At 36.9% G+C, this 9585-nt stretch overlaps 1 protein-coding gene across 1 annotated transcript; it reads right to left on the bottom strand.

Annotated features, from left to right (window-relative positions):
- Positions 1-290: 290 nt before the first annotated feature.
- On the bottom strand, positions 291-3576 carry LOC125210995. Its single transcript, XM_048110664.1, has 2 exons — positions 2912-3576; positions 291-658 (listed from the first exon to the last, which is right to left on the bottom strand). Exons 1-2 carry the CDS (start codon positions 3437-3439, stop codon positions 575-577), a joined length of 612 nt encoding a protein of 203 aa, XP_047966621.1. The 5' UTR covers positions 3440-3576; the 3' UTR covers positions 291-574.
- Between the last annotated feature and the right edge of the window lie 6009 nt (positions 3577-9585).

Consider the following 9585-nt stretch of genomic DNA (forward strand, 5'->3'; position numbering starts at 1 on the left):
TACAACTTCGTGATTCACAAATATTATTAGCTCAATACTTCTCTAAATATATGTACCCCCTCCGCCCCGCACTAATTGGCACCGGTTGACTTGGCACATGTTTTAAAAAATATAGTGGAAAGTGTATGGAAAAAGTTGATGTAATGTGAGTTCTACTTTTATATATCAATTTTATAATCACATGTGAGTGGAATGTGGAGTCGTTACCAAAAATAGGAAAAAAGTAAGGGTGCCAATTAGTTGGGGACGAATGAAAAAGGAAATTGGTGTCAATTAATGGGGATGGAGGGAGTCACAAAAGGGATATTCAAAAATATTTTTCTCTTTCAGTATTCAACATCTTTCATTTCTTTCCATTTATCCTGTGAATAAAACAGATGCACTCAATTTCTCAGCTCCATCCAACTGCAACCCCCACTCTTCTTGATCCCTTTCCGGTTCATCGCATCGACCCATCGCCCACCTCGAGGCATAGCTATTCGACATCAGGACATACTCCGCAACCTTTGAGAGCCTCTCAGACCACGCGTTCGCCTCAGGTTGGCACGGCATGCTCACTAAGAACTCTTCCGCCTCACGAAGACGCCCTGCTCGAGACAGCATGCTCACCATGCACGAGTAGTGCCTCTGTTTCGGCCTGATGCTGTGTATCCTCCCCCTTTTAGACAAGACCACAGTGAGAGCAAGCAACAACACTGACAGAAATAAGACCTCATATGCAAATCCAATATTTATCAAATGAAAAAAGATTGAAAACAAATTACATGGAAGCACAATGCATGCTCTTACAGTAGAGCATAAGTAAGAAACACAATGCTTGTTCTTAAAAATTACAACTCTAATACATTCTGAGCTAGCTCGGCCTTGCACTCCAATGTTTACCAAATTGCATTCTACTCCACATGAAGGTCTAATTTCTCTCCATATAGATCCTCACGTTCTTCTACTATCTTTTTCGCTGATGCCACAGCTGCTTCACTGCATATATACAATGAAATCGATTTCAGCGTTGCTATTTCTCCAACTTCAGATGAGATTTCCTCGAGTTCGGATAAATTATAGAGAATAAGCTTCTCGAGAAGTGGAAAGTGGGAGCTGTCTGACACAATCCAATTTTCTAGACCTCTACAACCCACCAAGTTAAGAAACTTGAGCTTCTTGAACTGGCCTTCAATTGTTTCCCACTTGCCTGTTTTGAAGAAACCATATTTTAATACAAGTTTCTCAAGAAGAGGTAATGAACCGATTTTAGGGAAGATGTCTTCCAACTTCATGCCAAACACCGTGCTGCTAAGGATACAAACAACCAACTTTCTGATAGAGTTGGGGAAATTAATCCTCAGCAAAAAGTCACCACATCGACGAAAGGTGCGGCAGCATAAGCTTTCCAATTTACTGAAGCATTGAAGATAGCTTAGACAGTTTTCTCCCTCCTTTTGATACCAAGTGTATGTTAAATGCAATTTCTTCACATTGGGAATTCTTTTAACCACCTCCTCATTCAATAACAAATCCTTAACTCCTTTGAGTGTTTGCAGATTCTCCATAATGACAATGTCACTATCGTCACTAGGAGGATTCGGGAGAATCAATTCGTTCACCACAAATTCAAGATGCCGAAGTTGATGCAGTTTCCAAATTTCATTTGGTACATGACGATCTTTCCAATAATATGAATAAATAATCAATGTCTGTAGATTCCAAAGTAGATCAATAGAACTAGAGAATTTGGACTCATGGTGAACATGGGTAACAAGGTACCGTGAGTTCACCAATTCAAACACATTTTCTAGGAAATAACTATCAGAAAGACGTGCTTTGAATGTCCTCAACAATCCAAGTTCTTGAGACGGTAGAACTTTGCCATCCTCAGGTAATGCTTTGTCGTAATCATATATTATGGAACGAGTATGTGACAAAGATCCTAACAACCTTGCAGTTTTAAGAACGACTCGACGCACGCTAATACTGGCCGGAGGATCATCTCTTATGACATGGTAAAATCTTTCCTTTTCAGCTTCTTTCAAACACAAATCTCTCAACAAATCATGAATTTTACAATACTTAATGTTTCCTATAGACCCCAATTCATCAACTAAAACAAGATTTCTATCAACAAATTCCTTAAAATACTCTTGTGCAAGTGTTTCCAAACATTTTCCACTCCTTGGTTTTAAAAATCCTTCAGAAATCCATAACTTTTCAAGCATTGACACACGAATACGGTAATCTTCCTTGAAAACACCCATATACAAAAAGCATGGCTTTAAATAGTTCGGCAGATAGATATAACTCATCCTCAATATTTTCAAGCAAAATCCATCGTTAGTGTTAATAACAATTGAATTTAAATTTTGCTCTATACGCTCCCAACATTCTTTTGTGCACTCAGATTTTGCCAAAAGACCTCCTATTGTAGTAATTGATAAAGGAAGTCCTTTACAATTTGCTACAATATTCTTTCCAATATTCTCCAACTCAATTGGACAACTTTCTTTCTTGAACACTATCTTACAAAATAAATCCCAACTACTGGCCTCATCAAGAAATTTCATGCCAATTATACAAGACTCGTTCAACTGAGAACTCAAGTCTGACAGCCTAGTTGTTACGATTATTCGACTCCCATTTTGGTTATCAGGAAAGAAATTTTTTATCTTCTCCCACGCCTCTATGCTCCACATATCATCCATAATTATGAGATACCTTCTACCGAACAAAAATTGGTATAATTTTTGTCCCAGCTCATTCTCACTCAGATCACTACTTGATTCTCCACTAGATCGAAAAAGAACTTCTCTAAGTGTTTCTCTAACATTATATGTTTGAGAAATTGTAGTCCAAGCACGAATATCAAAACGCTCCTTAACAAGTGCATTCTCAAATAGATTCATGGCCAGAGTGGTCTTACCAATGCCACCCATCCCCGGATGGGGATGATTTGGCGGTAGAGTTGATCATTGGTGAGCTTATCCAAAACTTCAAGAAACACTTCGTCAGAGCCCACGATCACGCTTTCTTTCTCAGTGGGAGAAGACGCCGACAAGGCAGCAACGGGCTTCTGCTTGGTCCGAGCTTCAACTGCAATGCACTTCACCTCTTTGTTGATCAGATCCATTTCTTCAATCAGTTTCTGTAGATTGTGATAGAAGTTATGATCTGCAACGATTGTGGATCCACTGTGAATTTGATCCACGATATGGGATTCGATAACATCCTCAGCTGCGTAAACTGCATCAGCAATGCGACGCTCCAATGGATCAGCTTCGTGGCTATCAGCAAAAGGGGAAATATAGCAATCAAGAAAATCCTGCAAGAAAGTAATGTTTTGAGTGAGGGATTGAACTTGTATTTCGTTGATAGAAATGGGAGGAGAAGGATGTTTCTCGAGGGTATCTATGATATGCATAAGAGAAACCAGAGCTCCATAAGCAGCCATGATTAACAAGTGAATGAAACTAAGCTAATGTTTAGAAAGACAACCAATGTATTGGACGAAGAACGCGTGTGGAGCGTTCTTAAAATAAAAAAAAAGATGCTATATTTGTCGGATACACACTAATATAGGTTAAAGTGCCTTTAATTACTAGTCCAACTATTGATATGCGAACAAAGTGTGGCTAGCATTATATTTATAGGTTAAAGTTACTTTAATTATGTCTGCACATGATAATGCTAGAAAATGATAATGCTTCACCTAACATTTTATAATATTAATTTAATTCTAATATTATCATCTGGGATTCACCTAACATTTTTTTGAACTTCATCCATTAAAGGCGTGCTCCCCGGCGTGGAATGTGCTAAGAAATATTGAACGAAGCATCCTCTCCTTGCACTCCCGTTCGCGGACCGTGAGGGTTGACCGGATGATGATGAAACACAATTTATTTCGTAAGATGTTTTCCCTCCAATCAATGGATCGAAAGTTCAAGTGGAATCTTGTAAGTCTTTAAAATTCCACCACTAATGTAACAGCCCGCCCTCCTAGGGTACAATAAATGCGGCAGCTGCTACCCAAAATCGACTCCAAAGAAGTAAACATAGGCTAGGGTTCCATTTAAAGAGTATTGACCAAAAGAAATGAAAGAGATATCAGAGTATTTAATGCAACAACTTAACCTAAAAGTTCAAAAGAAGATAGATATCATAAATGAGAATCAAAACCTTAAGAGTACGACATAGTATCCAAGACAAAATCACAAGAAAAGACTAAGGCTTCAAACCGAAGGCAAGATGCAAATATTCCAAAGAGAAATTCTAAAGTGTATCAAAAATTCAGCGGAAAACGACCAAGAGAAAAGCATAGCTATGTATGGTGACACAACGGGATTCACTTAGAGTTCAACATATCCTCATTAATTAATTAAAGTGGATTTGCTCAACACACCCGCCACCTCTCGTCATCATTCAACCCGCAGCACATAAGGAAAACACATGCCGGGCTGAGTATTTTGAAATACTCAGTGAGCTCATTGCCAAAACATTTTATAAGTTATGCCACCCTTACCAAGTGAACTCGAGTTTTTAAGCAGTTATAAAAGAATATCACGAGTATCACAAAATATATTTTCATAGACTGGCCAGTCAAAATAACCTCCCATTTTCTCATCACATTAACAATCATTCCATGGTGCGACGAAAGTGTGGCCACACTTTTCGCCCACGAGACCGGCCGACTAGCAAGGACGGCTCTCGATCCCATCGTGTACACAGCCTGGTAGGGTTTGCGGCCCATACTCAGACCCGAATTCGTATAAGCAGATCAGATATCACATAAAAACAAACATAGGTATGGCATAACAGTTAAACCACCCTTATAACACCGAATATCGTTTTGACAAAATAAAAGAGAGTTTTAAGAGTAAAGCCCACCTCGATTGCTTAGTTTTCAAGTAGTTTCGCTTTTCTGTTATCCGGCTTCGCAACCAAAGTTTCACCTTTTAATCACATAGGCACATATCACAAATTAGGTTCAATACTAGTCTTACTCATGCATGTCTTATTACTCTTCCCTCTTCCCAACGATTTATCTAAGCATTACTAAATAATCAAGATCATGTTTATCACACAAGATTATCTAACCATCAAACACACACTACACAACACCACAACACACACACACACGCCACACACACACACACGGCACACACACATACACATGTTCTCACATCCCTTTTTATCCCTCTTTCACTCAACTAAGATGCATGAGGTTTCAAGAAGACCGATTAATCGGTTGGAAGAAGAAAAAGAAGAGGTAGAAGAAGAACAACATAACTCTTAAACAAAATACCTCTTTAGCGAAAAACAATCGGTAGAAAACAAGTATTAGCCTTGATTCTTCAAAGTTCTTGGATTAAACTTCAATTTCTTCTCAAAGGATGAAGGATTAATGGAGTAATGTAGAAGAAAAATTGAGAGAGTGTTTGAGAGGGTGGGGGCCGAAAATTATGGGGGCTAGGGTTGATGTTTCTTTTATTTATAGTGCTCAACAAGATCTTTAGGTAATTAGAATAGAATATTTGGTAAGATCTCATTCTCCCAATTAAATAATTAAATGAAATAATATTGTGAAGTAGGGAAGAAGAATTAACAAAAATAGAAGATGGCAATATCTCCTAATTTTCGAAAATTAGGCTAGGTAATTAGCCATGGTTTTGTTTTGGTATATTTTCCAAGTAGAATAAAATATTATGGAGCAAAATAAAAATAAGGAAAATTCTCCATGAGCAAGGTAAGGGGCGATTTCTAGCCTTTTAAATAAGGCATGGATTTTTGAATACAATTGACTAAAATAAAATAAGTGCAAATCTCTTGAAGCTAATCAGAAAGATTTGTGTAGGAATAATTAAATTCTATAGCGTATGGACAGGAAATCAAGTAAGCGTGATCAAATAAGGGGGTAAAACAATTCATTATCCTTCCCAAAAATAGTGATTTTCGAAAATCACTAGAAAAATAAGGAGGCTCGATTTTTCCATCTCTAAACAAGGAAATAATTGGCTCTTGGAATTTAATTTGGATAATTATCCCAAGGATTAAATAAATTCCGGAAAAATAGAAATTCTTTCTCCAAGGGGTCTAGGGTTCGAAAATCACAAGAATTGGGGTGACAAGTATTTATGGAAATTTTCTCTAATATTCTTACTCACCCTTAAACAATTAATTTACCACATAATCTCACAAATACATAAATCACATGCCACATCATTAAATCAAATAGGTTTGACTTTTCAAACTTTCAACACAAACCCTAACTCAAATTGACCATATCAACTCACGAAATAAAAGCATTCTCGATGCCCCGTCATCAAAATTAATTCTAGGGCTCAAAATTTAGGGTTCTAAAATCCGGGATGTTACAACTAATATATTTCATAAGTCACAAAAAATAGTCTACTTTTGTTATTTTGGTAGGTCTCTTAAAATTAGTCAATTTCTATTTCTGAAAACTTTTTCATCATAGATTACACTACCAACAATACTTTAATTATTTTCTTTTTAAATGTCACGACCATACTTTGCCATGGATAGCAAAGCCGGGAAACTGTGACTAGGGGTGGAAAATAAGAAGAGGGGAACGAAAAGAGGATAACCAATGACTGAATATTCTAGAAATGAAGTGGGAAACAATTTCAAACTAACTCTTAATCACTAGAACTTGAATGGAAATCTTGATTTTCAATAAATAATTATTATAGTATAGGAGAACAGTCTATGTTATCTAGAACCTTAGTATGCAGCAGAATGAACACGGTCACATGTATGGAAACATACACCTCTGGAGGCCTCTACTTAAAATAAGAAGAAAATCATAAACTCTACCTCAGCATTCACCACCATCACTGCTCAACATGCACATTTAGAAATATATGCAGGGTTGAGTACAAAGATACTCGGTGAACAAATTGCCGAAATATACACATATATATTTAAAATATTGTCATGCCATCATAGTAATACACAAGAGTTTTCTTTTAAAAGGTCTGAGCTTACTAAATTCTCTTTGAGCTAAAGTTCGACCGATCGTTTTTAAGTTTTTCCCGTATTTGCCATACCCGAACACCAAGTGCCGTGGACATGGTGCTCTCCCACAGTCACCTACATCTTTCTCCGCCCGGGGGGTGGCCACCTCCCAACGGCCTTCACTACATCATCTTTGTGCCGTGAAAGGTGGCCACCTTCCACGGTCATTCGTATACACTAATCCGAGTAGGAACACCATCCTTACTCGGACCCAAATTCGATTCTTTAGTTCCAACCAAATAGATAGGCTTCATACACATAAAACAAATTATTTATTGCAAGACAACATTATTTGCATAACTAAGTATCATCTCAAAATATTTGACATTTTATCCACATTAGTACATAGGATAGAAAAATTCACCCCGTGCGTTTAAAATCCTAAACTCGGATTTCCATACTATGACTATAACTTGCTCTTCAATATAACCTTTTTAAAACAATAAATATACTTAATCGAGACTCATGAAAACGTCCCACTTAGAATGCATGCATCCTTACATGTGTTTTCGTTTTGTTCTTCGTTCTTTCTTAGGGACGTTATAAAATTCTTTTAGAGTATTAAATTATAACTGTGCTAAGTACTTACTTTTTCTTTCAATTTATGCATCGCATGATGTGCGCGTCCCCAAAATCCTACACCCTCGACCCCATTACACTCTATGGAAAGTCGCAATTAATTACATCTTAGGAATTTAATTAAGCGCGCTATCTATTTCAATACTTAAATTTGGAAAAAGAATCAATTAGCAAATTATTTAATCTTTCGAGAACTAATTGATAACTACAGCAAGTAATTAATTAATCCAATCAGTCTTTATTTAGTTCCAGCCCACCCCAAATATTTTACTCCTTCAGCCCAAAGTGCTCACTCAAAACATTATTTGGCCCTATTCTTTCAATAGTTACTTTACCACTGGAGGTTCAATATATAATTATGTGAGGTTTGTGTTTTTCTATAAAGTTGGGCAAGAAAGAAATATAGAAAAGGGCTAAGAGTTGTAGTTACCTGCTGTTGTTGAAAAACTACCTTTCTAACTCTTAACTCTCTCAAATCGTCTTTTGAAATTGAATCAAGTAATTGGATTGTTCTTTTTTTGTGTGTGTGGGAACGAGAGTATATACATATGCATGAAAGATGGCATTTTGTTGGAGATTTTAAGGCGGTGAAGTGATTTGGCAAGAATTTGAGGAATCCACGTATGGAGTTGGATATATTATATTGGGCTGCCATGTGCAAGAAAGAAAAGATGAGTCGGGCCTCTTCACAGTGACTCCAAAATTTATGAAGTGGGCTGGTATTTAATTGATATGCCCACACATGTACACAATAAAATTTAGGATCCTTTAGTGTAACCATGTACTCATTTATGTATGACATTTCAATTACTAAAATTTTATTAACTTATTTTATTCGTTAGGTCGTTTGAAATTTTCAGCCAAACATTTGATATCATTTCCCGAGTTTATCTGCTTCATGCTGAGTCAGCTGCCATTTCTTTATCTAATAACAGTGTGTATATGACGGGTGCACCAAAAGGGCCTCATATTAAAGACTTAGACGACAGAGGTGTTGATATTGTGGTCGATTGAATGATCTTTTGGAGTTTATCTCCATCAAATTTCATATTTGGTGTTGGATGAGGCAGACAGAATGCTAGATATGGGCTTTGAACCCCAAATTAGGAAAATTTTCTCCCTCCATTTGATACGAACAGTATGTTAAACGCAATTTCTTCATATTGGGAATTCTTTTAGCCACCTCCTCATTCAAAAGCAAAGCCTAAGTCCTTTGAGTGTCTACAGATTCTCCATAATGACAATGTCACTATCGTCACTAGGAGGATTCGGGAGATTCAATTCGCGCCCTATAAATTCAAGATGCCGAAGTTGATGCAGTTTCCAAATTTCATTTGGTACTTGACGATCGACTGGAGAAGATGAATATATAATCAATGTGAGAAGATGAATATGTAATCAATGTCTGCAGATTCCAAAAGGAGATCAATTGAACTAGAGAATTTGGACTCATCAAGAACATTGATAGCAAGGTACCGTGAGTTCACCAATTCAAACATATTTTCTAGGAAATACCACACAAAATCACATGCCCTGAATGTCCTCAACAATCTAAGATCGCGAGACAACATAACTTTAACTTTCTCATCCTCACTTGTAATTTTGGCATACTGACATATTATGGAACGAGTATGTGACAAAGATCTTAACAACCCTGCAGTTTTAAGAACGACTCGACGTTCTCTAATACCTGCAGAGGATCATCTCTTACGACATGGTAAAATCTTTCCTTTTCAGCTTCTTTTATACACAAATCTCTCAACAAATCATGAATTTTACAATATTTAACATTTCCTATAGACCCCAACTCATCAACTAAAACGAGATTTCGATCAACCAATTCATTAAGATACTCTCGTGCAAGTGTTTCCAAACATTTTCCACTCCTTGGTTTCAAAAATCCTTCAAAAATCCATAGTTGCTCGAGCATTGACACACGGATACTGTAATCTTCATCGAAAACACCCATATACAAAAAAC

This window comes from Salvia hispanica, chromosome 3, assembly GCF_023119035.1.
Source record: "Salvia hispanica cultivar TCC Black 2014 chromosome 3, UniMelb_Shisp_WGS_1.0, whole genome shotgun sequence".
NCBI classification, from domain to species: domain Eukaryota; kingdom Viridiplantae; phylum Streptophyta; class Magnoliopsida; order Lamiales; family Lamiaceae; genus Salvia; species Salvia hispanica.

Excerpts from the sequence above, each read along its gene's own strand:
- LOC125210995 (XM_048110664.1), bottom strand. The coding sequence starts at position 3,439 with ATGGCTGCTTATGGAGCTCTGGTTTCTCTTATGCATATCATAGATACC. Across the intron at positions 659-2,911 it reads TCCGGGGATGGGTGGCATTG|GGGGAGGATACACAGCATCA; the intron begins GTAAGACCACTC and ends CTTGTCTAAAAG.